Consider the following 21,080-nt stretch of genomic DNA (forward strand, 5'->3'; position numbering starts at 1 on the left):
TGGTCACGGCCAGCTGCGGCTTCGGCAAAGATTTCCGCAAGGGCATCCTCAAGAAAGGCATGTGCTACGGGGATGACGCCTGCTTCGTGGCCAGGCACCGCACCGCCGATGTGCTGGGTGAGTGCCCGCGCCGGGGGGCTCAGGTGGCTTTGACCTCCCTCCCTCTCTCTCCCTCCCTCTCGCTCCCTCTCCCTCCCTGCTCCGCACATGGCGAGCGCCTCAGCCTCTGCGCGCAGACAAAGGAGCTGGTTCTGCTAGGCAGTGTCAGCGTGAGTTCGCTTTTTTAGCTTCCCGAGGAAGCTCTCTGCTGCAGCTCAACCTGCCTTTGGCTTGCGGGGCTGTGTGTGCCGGGTGTGCGGGCCCAGCCTGGACGTTTCACCTGTGGGTGCCTGTAAGGCCCAACGGCTCCAAAAGTCACAGAAACAGCTCCTGATGCGTTTCACTTTCTGTCTGCCTTTAAAACCTGACCGAGCCCTGTGGATATTCACTGCAGTTTCGCAGAAAAGATCACTGGAACAGACACTTCCTGATTTTAGCGTGTGCTGTGTCCTTGTCAGGTGAAAGGCAAAGTGACATTGAGCCTGGAATCAAATGTCAAACTTCAGTTTCGGTGTTTGCTCTGGCCTGATTGCGCTCTCTGCTTTGGATTCACTGCTGAAATCAATCGTAAGGCTTCAAATTATAGATAACCAATGGAATCTTCAGTCCATGGGCAGCATTGCTTTTGACAGTGCTTGACCTTTCTCCTGTGTGCTCAAGGTTGAATTTGGCTGACTGATCTTCTGCACGAGTTACTTGTGCTGTAACTGCCAGAAGCAAATTGTCACTAAAACTTTGACACTTAAAAAAAAAAGCTTCCTTCCCCCTGCCCCTGTTTTTTATTTATTTCTTTAAAACCGGGGTTACACTGTGGTATCTCACGATGTGGGAGTGCTTGGTGATTCCTGTCGTTGTAACTTGGTTGCTATTTAATAGGGCCGAGATATTTTCTGCAGGAAGCTGTAACTTGGTGCTGGGTAACAGTATTGCTGGTTATTCCCAAGGGAACTGTTACTGTCAGGGTGATGCCACAGCTTCCAGGGAGATGTGCAGAACTGGGCAGTGCATTTTAGACACTCTGCATCTTCTCTGTTGTGCCTGTTCCAGAGAAACTTTTTTTTTTTAATTAGAATTAGCTGCTGGACACCCTTCCTTTAACATGTGACCAACCCTGGCTGCCTTTAAAGTTCATGTTAGGCCAGCACTGATAAATAACTGAGCAATTGGTATTTGCCCTTAAGAGCAATGCAGAATATCCTTCTACTTCAAGGTGGGCTCTTGGTGTCGGGAAAAGAAAGATTTAGCCCCATTTGATGATGTTTAGGGGTTTTTGGCCATATTTGGTAATTACTGTATGTGAACCTACAGCTTGTCTTGTCTTCCTGCTGGAATCAACAGAGAGTTGCAGTTCTGAGTTGGGTCTTTGCATTAATTTTCATGGCAACTTGGAAACAAACAGAATTGTAGCTCCACTTAAGGATCAAACAACAAAGAGGACAGCAGACCAGGATGTTTGAAGTCCCAAGAAGAAAATAATTTAAATAGCAAAACTGTTGATTTGGGGGCTTGTTTTGGTTTGGTTTTTTTCCCCTTGTACTGCTATTTTCATGTTAGTTCTTTATTACTTTTTTAATGCACATACCAAAAAAACCAGATCTGTGTACATTCTGCAAAACCAGCAGTGCTCAAGTGGGCTTTGATGCCTCTAATTCAATGCTTTCTCTTCATCTGTAGTTCTCAAGTTTACAAGCAGCAGTTTCTCCTTGTTTCTGCTGCTGTGATCATCTCTTTACTCTCCCTTTCTCAGCCAGCTCTTTTGCACTGTTGCAGGGAGAGTTTCAGCACCAGAAGTGTTTTCCTGCCCTCAATTCCTCTTACTCTCATCACAAATCGAAGGTTCCTTAAAGATTTTCTTAAAGACTCTCATAAATTTTGTGCTAACTCAATACCTGCCTATCTCTGCACCTCAACAAAACTGGCTGAGCTGAACTGCTGGGTTTCCTACTTAATTTTTTGGCATTTAAGGAAGGGGCTCACGTGGTTTGAGCCAAAGTGAACACTTGACACAGTAAGTGCTTTTGGAGAACAGTAAACTTCCAGTGTATCACTTGGAGTTGGTAGTCACCAGTGACAAAGCCATGGCAGATAATTTATTTGAAATTCTTCTGTGCCAGTGTTTTCTAGAACCAGTGTGTGGAGGGCTGGCCAGTGTGTGGGATGGATCTGGGTGTGGTGGAGCAGTGAAAGAGCTACTCCCAGTCCTTTGGCACGAGTGCTTGGGGATTCATTTTCTTGGGTCAAACAAAAGTTGACTTGGCAGTGTGTTTATAGCAGAATCAAAATGCTAAACACTCCTTTTGTTGTAACTGTGCTGTAGAGTCTAAAGGCTGAACATTAACAGTGTCTTGTAGGCTGAGCTTTATCCTTTCACAGGAAGATCAGCAGAAAGCTTAAAGATTCAGGTTATTTCCATCCCTCTGTAGTTGTTAAATGCTTGGTAAGGCCCGTTACTGGTGTACTTGAATTCTTTGGGGGGTCTGTCTCTCGTTTTTATTTTTGTCTGGGACATACCTGTCAAATTTGCACGTTTTCTTCCCATTCTGAGCCCAGGGAGAAACAAGAAGCTCAGAACCAGTGTTTCCTTGGGGATCCCCCTGAGAAAAGGAAATGGCTTTGCTGCTGATGTTAATCTCCAGAGCTTTATGATTCAGGCCTATGGTTCCTTTCTGCTGCTGCTTGTACCCTGTTGTACCTTTTTGTACATTCATTATCAGTGTCTTGGGTGTTCAGATCCTCAGAATATTCAGGTATCTCATGGAGATGTGGGAGCTGTTCTGTGCTGCTTCATGTCTGAAGCCTTTGGAACTTTTGAGGACAGAAATACTGTTTTTCCAAGCTGAAAACCAAAACTCTTCAGGAGCTGACAGCTCTGGTTTTCCTCATTGGCGTGAGAGTAGAATTTTTAGTACATAGGGGACAACCCAAAATTTTAAAGTGAACTTGAACAGTTCTATAACCATTTCACTTATTTACCCAGAGTAAACATTAAAGCTTTTTTAGGAATTTTGAGCTGTCTCGTGCTGGTGATTGGGTTTTTTTTCCTTATTGTTGGGCTTTGCCTTCTCTTGCTTATTCCTGCCTTATTGGGCTCCCGATGTCTTTGCTAGTTTTTTATGGATTTTCCAAGCTGTTGTGTGACTCATTATTGAAACATTGCTGCAGCCAATGCTGCATCCCGTGACAGCATCACTTATACAATGTCTGTGCTGGGGACAAGTTTGGGTGTAGCCAGTGAGACTTCACTAGTCTTCCAAACTATTTCTGTCCCTCAGGAGTAGGAAAAAACTGTCTGGCAGCAGAGAACTGTTTGTCCACTGCAGAGTTAAAATTGGACAACTGTTCTATCTGCTGCAAATCTTGATTTTGAATTCTTTTGGGGGGGAGTGGGTGGGTGCTGCAGGGCAGCTACTCTAAACTGAAAGGAAATGCACTTCATTTGAAAATTCAGTTTGTCAGCAGCCTTTATAAGAGCTGAAACTCCAGAGTGGCAAAGCCCCTGGAATATTGTTAGTCTCACTGTCATCAAGGAAAGTAAACTACAACACCTAAAAGGATTTGTAAGTGAAATGTCAAGGTTGTTCTGGCAGCTGTAGAGGAGGAAGGGATTCCTGCTTGGATGCCTGAAGGTTACAGAGGACTATGTTAAGTGTTTTATTTGGTATCATACCTATTAAAGACATTGCTGCCTTATCACAACTTATCACACCAAAGGAGGCAAATTGTCTGCCTCCCTCAGAGCAGCCTTTCACCTACTGCAGTGGGAGAGCTCAGGGCACCTCAGAGGGAGTGATCAGTGATTTGCAAACAGTTGTGGTGTCTTAATTTGTAACAGACCACGTGGAATTTTCTGTGTAACATGGGAGCATAAGTGTAAGGAAACTACAGATTGAGAAACATCCCATTATCAGTCACATTCTTGTCAATGTAATCCACATGTCAGCAGACCTGTCCCTGAGTGGCACTGAGTGGAACCTCTGAGAATGAAACTTCGGTCTGCTTGTTCTTTTCCCCCACAGTATCTGCAGGGATGTTGCACACAACGTTTCTGATCAGAATTTCCAGTCGAACACTTATTTTAACTGTAAATGCTGTTGGTGCTTGTTGATAGCAGAAAATTTTCTATTCTTGTGTGGGTCTTGGCTTGAAGGAAAAGCAGGCTCTCTCGGAAATCAGGGATTTAACTGAGCACAGTGCAGGAGGTGAGGATTAGTCATACCTGTGTCGCAGGAAACGTTGCAGAAATCTCCTGCTGTTTGCTCTGGTTCATCCTCACTGTGCTGTGAGCCTGAGATTGTTCAGCCTGGCAGGGATTTCAGTGCCTGCCCCCCTTTCTCATCAGTTCCATTCTTGCTGAACACCTTGAGATTAAATAGTTATAATTAGGGAATTTTTTACAGAAAATAGTTTAGTGTTCTCCTGGAGCTCCCCAAATCCACCGAGTGATTCCTTAGGCTTAAATAAAATAGGGAAGAGATCTACCTGGTGGAAACCTGTTTCAGGAACAAGTGGATGGTAGCAGGGTGGAAATAGATAAAAGGAACTGTTGCTTTTTCCCAGGAGTAGATACACAGTTTAATGATTGCAGTTCCCTGTTTCTCCTTCAGTTTGTTTTTCAACAACCTCACTCACTTTGCCTCTTGCTTTTTGTTCCTTGTTGTCACTCACCCAGTTACTCCCTGAAAACCTTTCTATGTCATGCAAGGGTAGTTTAAGGTTTACTGTAGCAGTGTGAATAAGTAACCTTTCCTTTTGTAACTCATTAGCAGTCACACACAACCTGCCTTTAGGGATTTGTATTTAACTGAGTTATTTCTTTCTCAAAACCTGAGGGGAATGTGGACAGACACCCTTTGGCTCTGAGAGATCCCAGGGGAGCTGCTGGAGGGTCACTGCTGGCTTGGAGCATTGGACATGCTCTGGATGGAGAACCTGTCTAGGTGTGTGATTTATGTCACCACTGATAAAACAGGAAATCTTATCACTTTATCTCAGTTCTGATATGTTGACAAATATTAGGTGCTGTATTTCAAACTTGTGTGGTGCAGCAGATTGCCCATTTTTTACCATTTTAGCCTGCTATTTTTGATGCAAAATTAATTCAGCCATAAATATATCCTTTTGGTGTTCTTTTGTCAGTGATTGATTGCTGTTTCAGGTGAGGATCTCAAGAAATGGAAAGTTCAGTAGGATGTGTGGAGTGTCTTACCAAGTCAATTGTGGTTGCATGCACGAGCAGTTCCTGCTGACACACTTGTGCCTGCCTGGGGCTTCTGTGTGAGTTTTATTCTTGGCTGATGCAATGGCTGAAAGTATCCATCTTCCAAGAGATTTTTGGGAACAGGGTGGTACTTTTGGACTCTGACCATGTTTGCCAGCAAGCCAGAACTTCCCCTCATAACACTATTTATATTAAACAGGATTTGATCAGTACGGTGGGTTTGTTATGAACTTTCAGCCTGTTTAGTTTATATTTGTATGTAGTTTATATTTCTGAACTAGGCAGAACACCTGGATCTCACAAAAGTATGTGGTGAAAAGCAAATATTGCTGCTTTCAACACTGGCTGGGTATTCCTGGGCTCCTGCAGTGAACCTCGTGTGTGCTGGCAGGAAAAACAGCTTCCCATTTGCATTTCAGCTGGTATCTTACCCCAGGTGCTTTCAGCATTTGGAAATCAGCTTTCCCAAGTTTCCCTGCCAAGATCTTCCCTGGCTTAGTCAGTGCTGCAGCATCAGAGGCTTGGGCTTTGTCTCGTAGCTTCATGACAAGTGTTTCTCTGGGAGAGATTTGGATACATGGAATCTTTGAGAAGTTGGAAAAAGCTTTGTTTTGGACTGACACACGCAGCAAGTATTTCATCTGGCAGGAATATATGTGTGTTTTCCAGCAGAAGGCAAGGTAGTGGGGTGTTAACTCTCAGAGATTCTGAAAGGTCTCCATTGTATAGTTAAATCTTGGAGAAGTATTTATTCTTTTGAAGTAATTTATTGTGAAATTTTCAATTGCTTTATTTACACGGATGGTTCATCTGGCTGCAGGCACTGCTCTGTGTCACGTGGATGTTTGTGTAACTTCTGCCTGGGCTTGAACAGGGAATAGCCACAGGAATGTTCCTTCTATAAAATTTTCTCATTTACTGAATAGCTTGAATGAAAAAACCCCAAGGACTGTGTACAGCTCAATTTCAGCAACTCCCCGCTGTGCAGTTTGTCTTAAATGTCCTGAGAATTCCTACTTTGTAACATGGTTAATACTGGAAGACAATGGTTTATGGTTCAAATGTAAGAAAAGAAAAATCTGAGTAATCTTTTTCACTTGTTAAAAAGGTAATTATTTTGAATATTTACCTTTCTTTTTGGACTTGGATGAAAGCAATGATAATAGAAATAAATAGAGCTTGGCATTATTTCTTGGTAATGATCCTGCCAATATCAGTACCTTTGAATTTTCCTTTGGTGACAGAGGGAAAACATGGTATTACATCAAAAGTTGAGTTTTCAGTTCTTGCTATTTCTGGAGTCTGGAATATCTCACAAGTAGTTTTACTCCTTGTTTGCTGTGAATCAAATACCACAAAGTTTTCTTAAACTTTATTCCCCTTTACATCTCCTCTATTTCAGCAGCATTTTACTCAGCCTGATTCAAAATCATATATTCCTTTCCCATGAAACTGTTTAGTTTATAGAGAATATTGAAAGTAAAGATGCTGTTTTTATTTAAAAAACATGCTGAAGGCTGGCAGGACAGGATGGCTGGAGATCTTGGGGACTGTAAAAATCTTCTAAGGCAAAAAGCAATGAAGGAGGATGTTTTCTGGAAGTCCCTGTGTGGTGTGGGGCTTCTTGGCTGGACTTGGCCTCTGTTCTGCCACTGGGCTTGGTGGCACCAGCAATTCCTGGCTCAGGGCTGGAACAGGAGGAAGCATTTGACTGCTTTGGTGGTGTTGGATGCTTGGGGAGCCAACAAGGTCATTTAGCTTACATCAAATGTAGTGACCTATTATCTTTAAGGGATACAGTTCAAAAAAAAAAAAAAAGGTAGGAAAAAAAGGCCTTTGGGGAAAGACCAAAATTGGTGCCACGTGAGTTGCTGAGCAGATGAGGTGTGAGGGTGTCCCAGTGAAAGCAGCCTCCAGGGGCTGCTCCTGAATGTGATGGTCCCGTTGACTTCTGTGCTGGGATGGAGCAGGGATCCAGCTGTCCTGGGGACTGGGGAGCAGACAGTCTGTTCTCAGGGCAGAGGAGCTGCCTGGGGATGTCTAGGGGGTGATTGCTTTGGAAGGCACTGGCAGAACGTGCTCAAAGCTGTTCATAGCTTGCAGAAAGCAGACAGGAAGGCAAAGACAAAGCCAGTTCATGGCCCAAGACAGAGGATGGAATGTGCTGTCATGAGCATGGATTTGCATTTCCTGCCTGGAGTGAGAAGTGAGCAAGGAAAATCAGGTGGCACACTCTTATTTTTCCTCTGAAAATGGAATAGGTTTTGATAACTCCCTTCTCAGGTGCTTGCTGTGGTGGCTCTCTGGTCTCAGAGAGCTCTGTAGTGTTTCTGTTCCCGTGTTTCCCAACACTAATGTAAGGTGTTTATGGATTGCTTGAGAGAACTCCATAACTTCTGCCCAGCTTTCTCTGGAACTGCCTTGGGAGCCAAGAGCTTTGGGCAGCACTTGTCAGACAGCATCTTTTCCTTGCATTCCCCTGCTGTCAGTGAAGCAGTGCAGAGTGAAGCAGGCACAATCTGGATTGCGTCCATCCTAAAGGGAAGTTAAAAAACCCAAACTTGTCTGGTAACTTCACGTAAAGCACCACCATCCAACCTGGAGTTCCTGTTTCAAGTTCTAGGTCTAGAACTTTTCCTTTGTGATCTCTTATTCTAGACCTGTCCGTGTGGCAGCAAGAAGCAAAGGGTCAATCCAGTATTAACCTGAGGTTGTGAGACCTGTAGGGAGGGGATTAATCTGTTCTTGAAGACTCCAGAAAAGGTGTTTTCGAGAATGCCGGGGTCCTACAGAGCTTCTTCCCAGGATCTGGTCCCAAGGGGCGAACGAATGCAGGGATCCGCATCCCTGTAATATTCTTCTGAGAAAGCAAAAGGACAAAGCAGGTGTCTAAAAGGTTGTGCACTATTTTAGGGAGAAATCTGATTAATGTTGATGGGCTGTTCAGAATCCTGGCAGATTATAGTTCACACCAAGGTCGGCTCCAACCCTTCCGTCTCAGTTTCAGCCCGTGTCCCGTGTGAAGGGCGTTGGGAGATGAGGAAACTGAGTTTTAGCTTCTCACTCACATTTTCATGCCTTTGCTTGCAGTGTGTTGTTTTTTCCTGAGGAGACTGTCCTTCAGCACAATCTGAGCTCTGAAATTCCCCCTTTGTGCTTTTATCATGAACACATTTTAGCTTTATTACAAACTGGGCTTGAAAGGGTTCGTCCCGTGCTGAGGATCAAAAAGATTTTTGGAAAGATTTTTACATAGTAACATTTTAATCTCAAATAATGCCTTCAGCAGTATTTTACTTTAATCATTTGGGGGAAATTCAAAGTTCTAGCTGAATGACCCGCAGAGTATGATGTCTGCTGCTCACCTCCCTCTGAACACCCCCTTTCCATGAGCACCTTCCCTGTTTTCCTCTGCAGCTGCTCAGAAGTTTCCAAAGCTTTGCCAAAATTGCTCAAATTTCCCGATCCAAGTTTTTTAGAATAACTAAATGCAAATTGACTGGATTGTAGTTAGTTTTCATTCTCTTGCTTGGCCGAAGCTGTAAGCAACAAATTCTCCTTGGAAGGGGTAGGTCCCAGCATTGTGTCGGTTACATGGATTTTGGGATACATGGAAATTGAGATTACCAAATAGAAAGTATTGTTTTTCATATGAACATTGAGAAAAAACTGGGCTGCTGGGTAGTGGGGAAGAGTTTCTTTATCATTTCTGTACTAGTTAAAATCTTAACAACCATCACATTTAATTTTTCCTTTCTAATGAGCTAATCAAAGGTTAATGGGATTGAATTCCCATCTTCCCCCCCAAATTCCCTATTTCTCCAGTGGAGTCAGCCTCCTCATCCTCAGCATTAGACTTTTGCCTTTTTTCCAGCACTTCAGATGATATTTAGGGTTTGTCTGGGAGCTGATGTCAGCAGTTATCTCACAAATACTTAGAAATTTCGTTGCTAATCCAAACTGTTTTTCAGGCAGGTGCCGAGTCCTCCCTTTTAGTTACTAAATATCCGAAGTGATGTAAATAATTAAACCCCTTGTTTTGGAAAGCATTGCTGTTCATGTAACACTCATTTTCTCTTCTCTTCCAGGGGTGGCAGATGGTGTTGGTGGCTGGAGAGACTACGGGGTTGACCCCTCTCAGTTCTCAGGGACTCTCATGCGAACGTGCGAACGTTTAGTGAAAGAAGGACGGTTTGTTCCCAGCAATCCTGTCGGGATTCTCACTGCAGGCTATTGTGAGCTGCTGCAGAACAAAGTACCTCTGCTTGGTAAGACACCAGAAATCTGTCAGTTCGATCTGGGTTGTGTGTTACCTACACATGGACTTAGTGAGAGTTGCTTGAATCTGTTGGCAGCTTCTGCAACAAATCTGCAGGCAGTCAACTTCTCTTATTTCTGTGTTTTCAGTTAATTTGGAGGCATCCTTATTTCTCTTGTATGTTTAAAAGCTGTTTTAATTAATTTAGTAATGCAGGGAGTATTTGTGTGTGTGTGTGTGTATATATATATAAAATGAAAGGCCAGCTGCCTTTCTGTGTGAAGGGTGAATTCACCAGAGTTTGCAGAGCGAGTTCTGCAGCAGAACAGGCTGTGGCACATGTGCTCAGCCTGTGTTTTGGAGGTATAAATAACTGTTCTCTGCTGAAAACTCTTCATGGTTGGTTGTGGCTTTTTGCTTAAGCTCTGCAAGGAAAAATATTTTCTGAGAATAACTGGATGCAGTTCTGCTCATTCCTGGCCTTACTGCTCCTGTTGCCTTTTATGTCTAGTGAACTCAAACCCCAGTTGGCTGATCTCAGTAGTTTATATCAGCTGATCTCTGGGAGTATTATTTTTATAAATCTTTGTGGGGGATTCATTACAGATCTTTCTGAAAGCCAACTGAAGTAGATGCTTCACATATTCTATGTCAGACTTGATGTGAGACAGGGCATTCAGCTGCCTTGGGAATGGGAGCAGATAGAGAGGTGCCATTTGGCCTGAGCTGCCAACCATGCAAAGGGGACACTTTCTAAAGGACATGAGCCCTCCTGTGCACCAAGAAAGTGTTGCCCTGTGTGATATGTGCAGGGCTCACCTGACCTTAAGCTCCTGTGCCAGAGGAGTGCAGGGTGAGCTATATTTAACTTGTCTGCTGAGCTGGGAGCAGATGTTCTCGCATTATATGCCTAAAGAATAGGTTGGAACCTCAGCAGTGACCTTAAGTGTCACCAAAATAGCAGAGCTCAGTAATTACATTAGGATTTGGGGTGGTTAATGGTGCTTATTTCTGCAAAGCAGATGTAGCTGTAAGTGATCTCCAAAGTGGGCCACTGGAGAGAGCTTCCCCACGGCTTTGGAGACGGAGGCAGCTCAGCTGGGCTTGACCTTTGCAGGGCTGAAAAGCAGCGTGTGCTGAGTCACAAGATCTGCATTCCACACATGGCCTCCTGGTTACACTCTGCTAATAGAGTTAGAATTTGAAACTAATGATCCTTAGTGTTTCTCCTTTAACAGAGAACAGTATTTTTAGAAGGAGGAATAAAACCCTGGAATTACCACAGCAGTGAGCATTTAGAGTTTATTTAAAATAAAGGGAAGGGAGAGAACTTCATTAAGGAGGATTCATTAGGCAGTAACTTTTCCTTGCTGTTGTGCTCTGAACCTGGATACTTGCTTCATCAGAACTGAATCCAACAAATATTATAAAATAAAACCAAAATGGGAGGAAACTGTGCCAATTATTTAAACACTGTTGTGTTGCAGAACAGTCTTGGACACTGTCACATCTAAAATCGGAGCTTTTCGTGTAGTACTGTTTTGTAAGAGTGGAGAAGGTCCTGTGTGTTCACTAGAGAACAAATTCAGGGCAAGTGCATTGCGGGGAACTCTGTGTTAGAAAGGGAAATGTGTGGAACAGGCAATGCCTGGAGTCAGCTGTACTTGTGCACTAGCAGGGCTCATCCTGAGCTTAGCTCATTGCAAGCCTGTGGTCTGTCCAACATGTAGCTGTGCTTGGAAAATCCTGCTGGAGGAACACGGGATAGAAGATGCAGACTTGTGATATGAGACAGAAGTCAAGAAGAAAGGCTTTAGCTGTATCTCACTCTTGAGGAAGGAAAGGTCTGCTGTGGATGTGCTGTCCTGTCCTGTCTGCAGGAATGGAGCAGTTGCTGGTTGCTCTGAAGGACTCTGTGTTTCTTTGCAACACAGTTATTTTTGTGGCTTGCAACCAAGCACAGTTGGTGGCCATTTCCCAGTGAATGAACCAAGAATTCCTCGGTGCCCTCAAGCATAGCTGGGATAGTTCTGAGCACGGTTGACGTGTTCCTGTTGTTACTTTAATCTGGAATAGTGTTTGTCTCTGAAACATGTTTTCTTTACACTTCGGAAGTTGGTCTCCTGAGGATGTGAAGCAGGCTCTGCACAGCCAGGCTGGGAAGAGCAGCATTTTCATGTTCTGAGCAGAGAAATGCAATAGGACCTAACACTTAATTGCAAACATTCTTTACTTAGCGTGGTTTATTTACAGCTGATGAGTGAAACTGTGTGGAGAGCACCTGGCATTGCATGGATGCTGCTGGAATTCTATTATGTCCGTGATTTCGGAATTTCAGTATTTTATGTGAGTTCTGTAAATCCAGTCCTATAGCAGAATGTGCTGACATATGTTGGGTTGGAAAACTGTAAATAAGCCAAACAAAACAGGTATTTGTCAGCATAATGTGTTTACCAAAATCAGAGCAGGGAAAGTGAGTCCTACACAAAAATCAGACATGGCGTTGCAAAGATTTCTAGCACTCTGCTGTCTTTATTTCATATTAGTTGTGGCATTATTGAGCATTTCCATTTCTCCTGATTATTAAACTTTGATAAGTGTTTGAATAATTGAACTGTTGATGAAATCAGTGGGAGAAGCAGCAGTTTGTGTGAGGCTGACTGCAGTGGCTGTGTTTGCAGGGAGCAGCACAGCTTGTATCGTGGTTCTGGACAGGACAAGTCACCGTTTACACACAGCCAACCTGGGGGACTCCGGGTTCTTGGTGGTCAGAGGAGGAGAAGTTGTCCATCGCTCTGATGAACAGCAGCATTACTTCAACACTCCCTTCCAACTCTCAATAGCTCCTCCAGAAGCAGAAGGAGTTGTCTTAAGTGACAGGTAAGGTGGGGAAGGAACTGAAGTTTTTAATCTGTGCGTGTGAGCGGCTCCCAGGAAGTTGCAGTTTTGCTGGGGGGCTCTTCCTGGCCTGTAGGGTTTCAGCTCATATCCAATGAGGTCCACACCTGATAATGTGAACATTTATCACCTTGTACTTAACTTTGTACCTGTTGCAGAGCATGAGTTTATTGGGCTAATGGTTATTCATGTTGGCCTATTCCCATGGTCCTGATCCATGGGGAGATGTCAGTGGCTAAAGCTGGTGTATGTGCTGGTCATCCTGGACAACTCTTACCAGTTCCAATCCCTGTCTGTGCTCCCTTGAGACTGTTTGGAGTAGCTAATTTAGATATCTTGGCACTGAGGTAGCAAGTGCTTGAAGAATAGAGTAAAGGGACATGTGACTGTAAGTTGTGTTTCCAAGTAGCTGTTTCCCTCAGCATATTGTATTTGACCAAAACGAGCAAAAAAACTGCTTGGCAGAACACCAGGCTGGGAATGAGAGGATGAGGAGAGGACAATCTGTTCACAGAAATGAGTCCTTTCAAAGGCAGGCTTGTTCCTATGTCTTCCCCTAAGAATGTCAGGCTGATCCACCCTGGCTTTGTGAACCCTCATGGGTAATATGAAATAAATTTTTTAAAAATCAGCTTTCAAATTGTGTTCAAATAGAATCAATTAGGTCAGAAAAGACCTCTGAGATCATTGAGTCCAAGTATATACAGTTCTCAGAAATGGTTATTCACTCATTGAAGTGATCTCTGTCACCTGAATATAGGGAGATTGCAACAGGATCTTCAGACAGTGGCCATGGCATCCAGCTCAAGTCTTTGATGCAAGGTTTGGACTCGGTGATCTTAAGACTCTTTTCCAACCTAAGTGATTCTCTGAAGTCTCAAGGCTGAGGCAGTGAAGGTTATGACTTCAGTGCCAAAATAGCTCTTTTTGAAAGTGTTGTTAAAGTTGTTGAAACTCCTGACCGTTCCTGCCTGTGGCTTTATTTCCTCATCTTACAACTGCCAAGAGGAAGCCAGGGTAGAACTCTGAAATTAAACCCCTCAATAATCCAACCTCTTTGTCAGACTAAAATTAAATGATATTTGAAATTCCAGAGCTGTAAAAGTCTTCATTTTTCTGAGATTCTCTGTCATCCATAGGAAGACCATAAAACCCAAAAAGCAGAAGGATAATTGATCATGTCCAGTGGAAGTCAGGGAAGCCAAGTAATCTGAGTCATCTCATAATAAGGAAAAGCACAAGATAAATGTGCTCCCACACTTGAGCTGTGAATCATGATTACAGCTTTCTGGCTGGTTCCTGTGCTGTTCCTGACGTTAATTAGTACTTATGGGCCTCACCGAAACACTTCTCCAGTCCCTTTTTTATTTGTTGTCCCAGTTCAGTGGGGAATTTGGCTAAATATGGGCACAGGCAGGCAAGCTCAGCTCCATCAGCCTTCCCGAGGCTGCAGATCAGTGGAGCAAAGCAGCTTCTCTGTGTTTTGGCAGAGAGGCAGCAGTTTCTCCTTTTAAAGACCCCTGAAGAGTCTTTAAAAATGAAAGTTTTGTTTTTATGTTGCCTCAGAGAATCAGATTTTGCAGCAATATTCATGGCCAAATGGGGTGTTTTCTCTTCTTGCTGTTGTCTAATGTCTTAGACACAAGTATTCCAGCTGGCTGAGGTCTCCTGGTAGACGTATTTCTTATTCCATTGAATTAGAAAGTGATTCAAAATCCTGAATTGTTTGGGCCATTATGAATTGTCCTTTCAGGTATTGCTCTCTTACATGTTTAAGATGAGCAGGAGGAAGCCCTGAGCTGCCCTTCTGCTTACTGGTTTCCATGGAGATACACTCATGAAGCAGATTAATTTGCAGGATTGTTCATCTGGGAATTGTAACTGCAAATCCTTGGTGGAGTAGCTGCAGTTTTACCTGTCTGCAGTCCCAGTGCTGTGCTGGAGCTCCCTGGCCAGGCCGTGCTGGTGCAGAAGCTCCACAGTCAGTGATTCTTCCTTTCTTTTGCAAAAAGCCCCAAACTGTAGTGAAGTGCAGGAGCTGTGGCTGTGCTGTTGGACGTTCCCTGGGGGTGTGAGGGGTCCTTTTTAACCTCCCTGTCCCCTCCCTGTGCCCCCCCAGCCCCGAGGCTGCCGACAGCACGTCCTTTGATGTGCAGCTGGGGGACATCATCCTGACGGCCACGGACGGGCTGTTCGACAACATGCCCGACTACATGATCCTGCAGGAGTTAAAGAAGCTGAAGGTGGGTGTGTGATTCCTCAATCCCTCACATCTTTTGTGCTGCTAAACCTGAATCCTTTAAAGGCTTTTCACATAATCCCCCGTGTGAGCAGTGGGAAGGGATGCTGACCCCAAAGCTCTGTCTCTTGGATCTGCATCCAGAGGCAGCAGCTGGGGCATAAATTTCCCAAGTGGCAGCTGGTTCCATGGCAATAACTGGGAAGGGAAGGGGGAAATGTTCAGTCCAGGCTCTGCCCTTGGCCAGCTCGTCACACACGGCACCTGCAGCTTGTAGATGCTACACATGAAAATAGAGCATCTTCTCCCAGGTTGTTTGGGGGCTGAGCTTACACTTCAAATAATTTCCAGCTTTTTTGAAGGGTTATAAATCAGGAATTCTAATGGAGTATGTGCTGTCTGAACTGTGGGTTGCACGTGCTTGAAAATCTTTACTGTTCTGTTAAAAAAAAAAAATCCTGGCAACTTTCCCAGGTTAGTGACCACAAATGTTCTTTTTAAATAGTAAAAATGCATTACAATATTTTAATTTGGGTGAGAACACTTAGCTTAAGGCTATTTACTTACAGAAAGGAAAGTATACTTAAGGAGATATCAATATGTATAACCTCCCTCAGGAAACTACTTTGCTGTGAAATGCAAATAAGAATGACATAGAGAATTACAGTGTGGTTTTCAGAGAATTTGGCCTGTTCTTATCCTGCAGCTACACAAGTCACTACCCCGTGTGGCTGCAGCCACCTCACAGCCCTGTCTGTGGGCAGAGAAGGGTTGTCCTGGGCGGACCCTGGAGCTGGAATTCCCTTGTGGAAGAAGGCTGAGCTCCACCTTTTGGCGTGTTTGGGAAAGGCACCGGAGTTCCCCGAGGGGTTCAGCCAAAAGTTAATCACATAAACGCCTGCTAATTCCCAAACCTGTGGGGAAGGCTCCTGAAATGACAGGGCACTTCAGAAGGGTTACAGACTAAGAGAGCAGTGCTTGTCTGTCATGTTGGCCTGAGCAAGACAAGCCTTGCAGTGAAGCAGCAGAGTTATTGAAACTGAATTAAAAACAGACCCTTAAAATGCAGCCTGGAGAAAGTTTGTGCTTTTTTTGTCATCTGACTTTTAAAGTGCTCCTTCTCCCCAAGTGTGCTCTTGTTGATTGGGGTAAGAGGGTCAGGGGTGCAGGAATTGCACCTGAGGTAAAGCATAAACACTTCACCAAAACACGAGTGGGAGTTTGCAGGTGAAGTGCAGGGACAGCTCCAAATGTCCCCTTTCCTTCAGCTGAGTCTGGTTTGAGTATTAGTTTTCTAAGTTTGTAAATTCTGTAAACACTCCAAACCCAAGTCTTGTAGCTGCTGGTGGGGGGTTGAGGCCCGGCCTTGGCTCGTGAAGCTGCACAGTTGTGGGGAGGGCTCTCTTTGCAGGGGAGGCTGATAATTAGTGCCCTGGCACTGAGTGACCTCCAAAACTGACAGGCAGCAGCAAACCAATGCCTGGAGGCTTCCTCATAAAAAATAAACCCTTTTCCTGCTGAATTCAGAACTCCAACTACGAGAGCATCCAGCAGACTGCCCGGAGCATCGCGGAGCAGGCGCACGAGCTGGCCTATGACCCCACCTACATGTCGCCCTTCGCGCAGTTCGCCTGCGACAACGGACTGAACGTGAGAGGTGAGAGCGGCCTCCTCCCACCCTGCCATCCCCCAGGAACCTCCAGCAGAGGGAAGTTCTGTTGTCTCAAAATACAGTGGGAGAACAGAACGTTAGGAAACGTGGTTGGCAGGAGAGCACCAGGCTCGTGTGGGATTTGGAGTAGGAGCCTCCCGTGGGGAAGCAGCTGGAGCCCAGAGAACGCAGCGCACTGGTGGTTTTATTTTTAACCCAGTATGTACATTCCTGCCCCAGGCTCCTGGGGAAACTGTGCTTGATTTGTTCTTGGATTTGGATGTGTGGGTGGTGATGTGTGAGGATGGCTTTTGTTGAATTTTTTTATTTTTTAAAGCCTTCTCTTACAGCTGCATTTCAGCTGAGGTTCTGCCCAGTCTTTGGTAGTTTTTGGGTTTGTTTTTTGGTTGAAATGTGTGACTCTTGTACCATCCCCATCCTGATCTCTCCATTGGTTCTGCTTCTGGGCTCTAAAAGATACTGACACCTGGCAGAGCTCAGAGCCTGAGCAAACACCTTTCTTTTATTGTTTTTTTTTCTTTTAAATAACTCAATATAATTCTGCTGGTAAAGATGTTCTTATCTCTCTATCAAGAGGGCAGGATTTCCTGCCCCTTTCCTAAGGTAGAGCTTGGGCTCCCTGGTGCTCCAGGCTCAGCCACTGAGAAGTGAAACTGCAGATCTCTGGATTCCCTGGTGTGACTTCCCAATAACAAAATACCTCTCCTGAGCCCTTTCTCCAGGATCCGAGTGTGTTGCTCTGGATGTTGAGGATTGAAAAGTAGCTACTAAAAATGCTAAGTAGCTTTTAGAAACACACGAGGTAATACAGTGCTGGAGAAGATGCTAAAGTGATGTTTGATTTACAGTGGAAATTCCTGAGGAGATCTGACTTCATGGCAGTTTCCTTGTAACAGTGCAGTGTCAGGTGTTTTCTGCATTTATTCAGTAGTCTGCTAGAAAACAGGCTCTGTGCTCTGCCAGCTGCCAGTGTTCAAGGTTCTGACCTCCTTTTCTCAGCCTGATCTCACTGGAGCTGAACAGGAGAGTGTTTTTGTGCCGTGTTAGATGTCACTGCTCCCCTCGTTTGGAAAGGAGATGGAGGAAGCAGAGCTGGTGTCTACACTGAAAAGGCTTTGAATATTTGATTTTAAAAGAATTTTCCACGGGAAGTGACCCAGATGATGCGAAGACGACGAGTTTGATGAAATAAGTGATGTTTTCCTTCACTGCAGGGGGCAAACCAGACGACATCACCGTCCTTCTGTCCATCGTGGCCGAGTACACAGACTGAGGGCCCGCTGGCCCGCTCCCGGAGCCCCGCACGGTTTCCTGCTGGCAGGATTGATCCCTCCTCCCTCCTGCCCTGGGCAGCTGGCCCTGAGCCCGGCGCCCGTCCTGAGACAGCCGAGTCCTTGCTAAGAACCACTCGTAGAACACTGGTCTTGCTCTGCCAGCAAGAGATGAAGAAGCTCAAGGCCTGGAGCGTCTGTCAGAGCTTAGTCATCGTCCGTGCCGGGGGCAGGATCCATCCCACGGCGTTCCCGCACTGGAGATGGGACTTTCCAAGGAGTAGAATTGGTTGATCATCTTTCAGAGTAGATCAGTAGGTAACCCCTCTGCACGAGGGCATCTTACTCTTTCCTAGGAACGTTCGCTGTTGTTGAGGGTGTGTTACAGCCCCAGTTCCATAAAGCATAGTCTTGTTCCAGTGGTAGCCGAGGTTTCGTGTTCCTGAGCTCCAGTTTTCAGGAGATTTATAACTGCTGTAAACATTCTGCTCTTGCCATCCATGGTGTCAGCCTTAGGAACCTTTTCTAGTACGAGATTTCAAACAAACCTAGTTCAAGTTATATGGATGCAAATGTGTTTTGTGATTTCAGGTGCTTAACTGTGATCTTAAAAAAAGTTCTGCAGATCATTCGTCCATAATGGGCCTGGTTCTGGATGTTTTGGCTGTGGATAATTATTATTTTTATTAAACAAGACTTCTAGCTCAGTCTCAAACAGCCGAGCTGGCCACAGCTGAGGTCTTTGAGCATTTGAACCCATCTCCTGGTGGGAAATGCTCCGGTGGGAGGTTGCACAAGGAACAGCTCATCCTCAACTCCCAACGTCCTCACTTTGGGTAGATAATCCTGTCGTTGATGAAGCCTAATTTGTGTTAATAATCGCCATTGCTTGTAGAACAGAATATGCTGCACCACTTTTAAGTCCAGCTCATCCTTTCTGACTCAACAGGCACCTCTTTGCTTCTGCTGCGGCAGCGAGTACGAAAATGAAACTTAATGAATAATCAGCAAAACTTACATTTCAGTAACTAAAGTTTAGGGGTTTCAATGAACCTTAATGATGTTTACAGTTATCTAACAGCCACTTTGCAATATGACATTTCGTTTTCAATGACAGTAGCTCACGTTTGTTCCCCCCCCCCTTCCAGCCAGCTTTTCCTTTTCCTTTCCTGAGGCTCATACAAAAGCTGAGAGCTGTAAAGATATATATATTTTTGGTCAGTTTTTCATTAACTTTTTTGCCGGTAGAAAAGTATGTAGAAATAAATTAAAGCCATGTTTTTATATATAAAAAGTCGGGTAATGTTGCTGTTTAGGTGAGTGCAGTTAAACTTGGTCAGTAAGGAATCTTTCCTGCTCTCAAGAGGAGATTTTTACTACCTGGTTTATTGTATTAAAACTGTTTAAGTTTGAGGTTACCTCAACTTGTTTAAAGAATTTTTGTGGACTTGTACTGTATATTTGCGTAACTATGTCAAGCTTTTATTTAAGGTCATTTAACATGTACCATGTACATGTCATTTTACTATATTTCAGTGCATCATGCTTGTAACAGGCATTTCATTTATAATAAGTGATTAATTTGGGAGCTCTTCAGTAATTTATCTGCTATTCCTCAATTGGCATAATGTTAGGGATCTACTTTGAATCACCTTGTAATTACTTGTCAAAATGCCTTAACTACCCTAACTTGACCAAAATGGGATTTTGGTGAGGGTATGGGGAGGATTCTGTTAATGAAGAGAAATTAATTAGTTTTGTGACACATGAGCAGTGAGTGGTGGAGAACTTTGCACAACCTGTCAGTCCTTGTTTTGAACTGGCCCAGCTGTGCCTGGCTGGCTGTTCGAGGAATGTATTCACTGAGCACAGGGCTTTGTTCCTCGCCTTGGGGGGGCCTTGCCCTCCCAAATCTGGGTGTCTTCACATTTTGTCCGCCAGTATTTCCCCTCAGCTTCTGGATTAGAGCAGATTTGATCAATTCTTGTGTCCCCTGACCTTCCCTTCAGGAGCCCTTGGGCTGTTGCTCTGACCTGCTCTCAGCACAGTTCCCAGCCCTGGTGTTTCCCCCCCGGCTTTCCAGAACTTTCCCTGGGGACGTGTGCGGGTCAGAGGGATGCACCAGGGTCTGGAATTGCCTGTGAGGCCAAGCTGTGCTCCCTGTCTGTACCCACAGAGCCCTTTGCCTCATATCACACCATGAGTTGTTGTTTTTTGTTTTGTTTTGTTCTGTTTTTTCTCATAAAGAACAAATTTGGATTTTGATTTACAAATCATGAGTTTTTCCCTCACCAGGCACACCAAAGACCAGTAAAGCTTTTAGCTTTTCCATCTGTTTATAAAGCAATACTGTATTATAAAGAATTGATATTTTTATCACATGCTTGATTGTGTTGGGTTTTTTTTAAGACGTGCACTCTGAACATATCAAACCTGAGTTTTTCCTACGAACTTATCGCTGTCTGCGCACAAGAGATTTTGGGAGAAGGAAACGACAGGGCCCATCCTATCAAAGTAATTCCCAGCAGTGCATGAAGCAGTAACACTTGCTAGGGGAAGGTTAGTGGGAATGTTCCCGAGGGGAATGGACAAGAAAGGTGTTCCCTGACTTGGAAGCGAGCGGAGCTTGGAGCTGCTGCAGAGGGTTGTTCTTTCTGGGGAGCTGGTGGGTCAGGAGGAGTTTGTCCCCCAGGAAGCTGGGATTGCTCCAGCAGCATTAGGAGGGGTTGGGGTGAAGCAGGGCTAGGATGTGGTGAGTTGAAAAGCTCTGTGGTTCCTGCTGCTTTCCTGGCTGTCTCTAGGAGAGTTGTGACACACAGGTTCCCTCCAAATGTCCTTCGTTGTGTTTCTCGAGAAGGTCAGGCTGAAAACAAAACCAAAAAGCAGATCTGGGACCAGACAGTTACGAGTGAGTGGAGGAGAAGGGAGAGGAGAAGGTCTGGCAAAGGTGGGAGGATTTAGTGATGGAATCTCCATGTCTTGGGAAGGGACATCCTTTCTCCAGGGGGAACCAGCTGGTGTGTGTGGAATCCACTGTATGCAGTTGCTGACAAAGGTGGCTGAAACCATGAAGCAAATGTGAGTCTGTACCTGAGGATGCTTTTCTGTTGCTGTTAAAATGAGACTATCATCTATGCTTACCTAAGAGGCAATTATGTGAATTTCATGTCTGAGGTATAACTTATGCAGGAATAGTTCTGTAAATACATTTAAATGAATTGTAAAGATATTTAATAAATATAGTATTTATACTAAAATGTGCTTTTTTAAAGTCAAGTTGCCTGCAAACCCTCTGTGTGTTGCCGTGGGGAGGTGGTTGGTGGTGCAGAGGCACAGCCAGTGCTGGGGGGGGGCTGTCACTGTCACCCCCCTGCAGTGCCTCAAATCCACACCTGAGTGACACCCAACAGTCTGGCAGGAAGGTA

At 44.6% G+C, this 21,080-nt stretch overlaps 1 protein-coding gene across 1 annotated transcript; it reads left to right on the forward strand.

Annotated features, from left to right (window-relative positions):
* Positions 1-6: 6 nt before the first annotated feature.
* On the forward strand, positions 7-20,912 carry PPTC7 (PTC7 protein phosphatase homolog). Its single transcript, XM_018076391.3, has 6 exons — positions 7-117; positions 9,406-9,585; positions 12,257-12,455; positions 14,593-14,716; positions 16,240-16,369; positions 17,599-20,912. The coding sequence occupies exons 1-6, from the start codon at positions 60-62 to the stop codon at positions 17,655-17,657; spliced, it is 750 nt and encodes a 249-aa protein (XP_017931880.3). The 5' UTR covers positions 7-59; the 3' UTR covers positions 17,658-20,912.
* The last annotated feature ends 168 nt before the right edge of the window (positions 20,913-21,080 follow it).

This window comes from Manacus vitellinus, unplaced genomic scaffold (assembly GCF_001715985.3).
Source record: "Manacus vitellinus isolate BGI_N305 unplaced genomic scaffold, ASM171598v3 scaffold_31_pilon, whole genome shotgun sequence".
Classification (NCBI taxonomy): domain Eukaryota; kingdom Metazoa; phylum Chordata; class Aves; order Passeriformes; family Pipridae; genus Manacus; species Manacus vitellinus.

Excerpts from the sequence above, each read along its gene's own strand:
- PPTC7 (XM_018076391.3), top strand. The coding sequence starts at position 60 with ATGTGCTACGGGGATGACGCCTGCTTCGTGGCCAGGCACCGCACCGCC. Across the intron at positions 12,456-14,592 it reads GGAGTTGTCTTAAGTGACAG|CCCCGAGGCTGCCGACAGCA; the intron begins GTAAGGTGGGGA and ends GTGCCCCCCCAG. Across the intron at positions 16,370-17,598 it reads CAACGGACTGAACGTGAGAG|GGGGCAAACCAGACGACATC; the intron begins GTGAGAGCGGCC and ends CCTTCACTGCAG.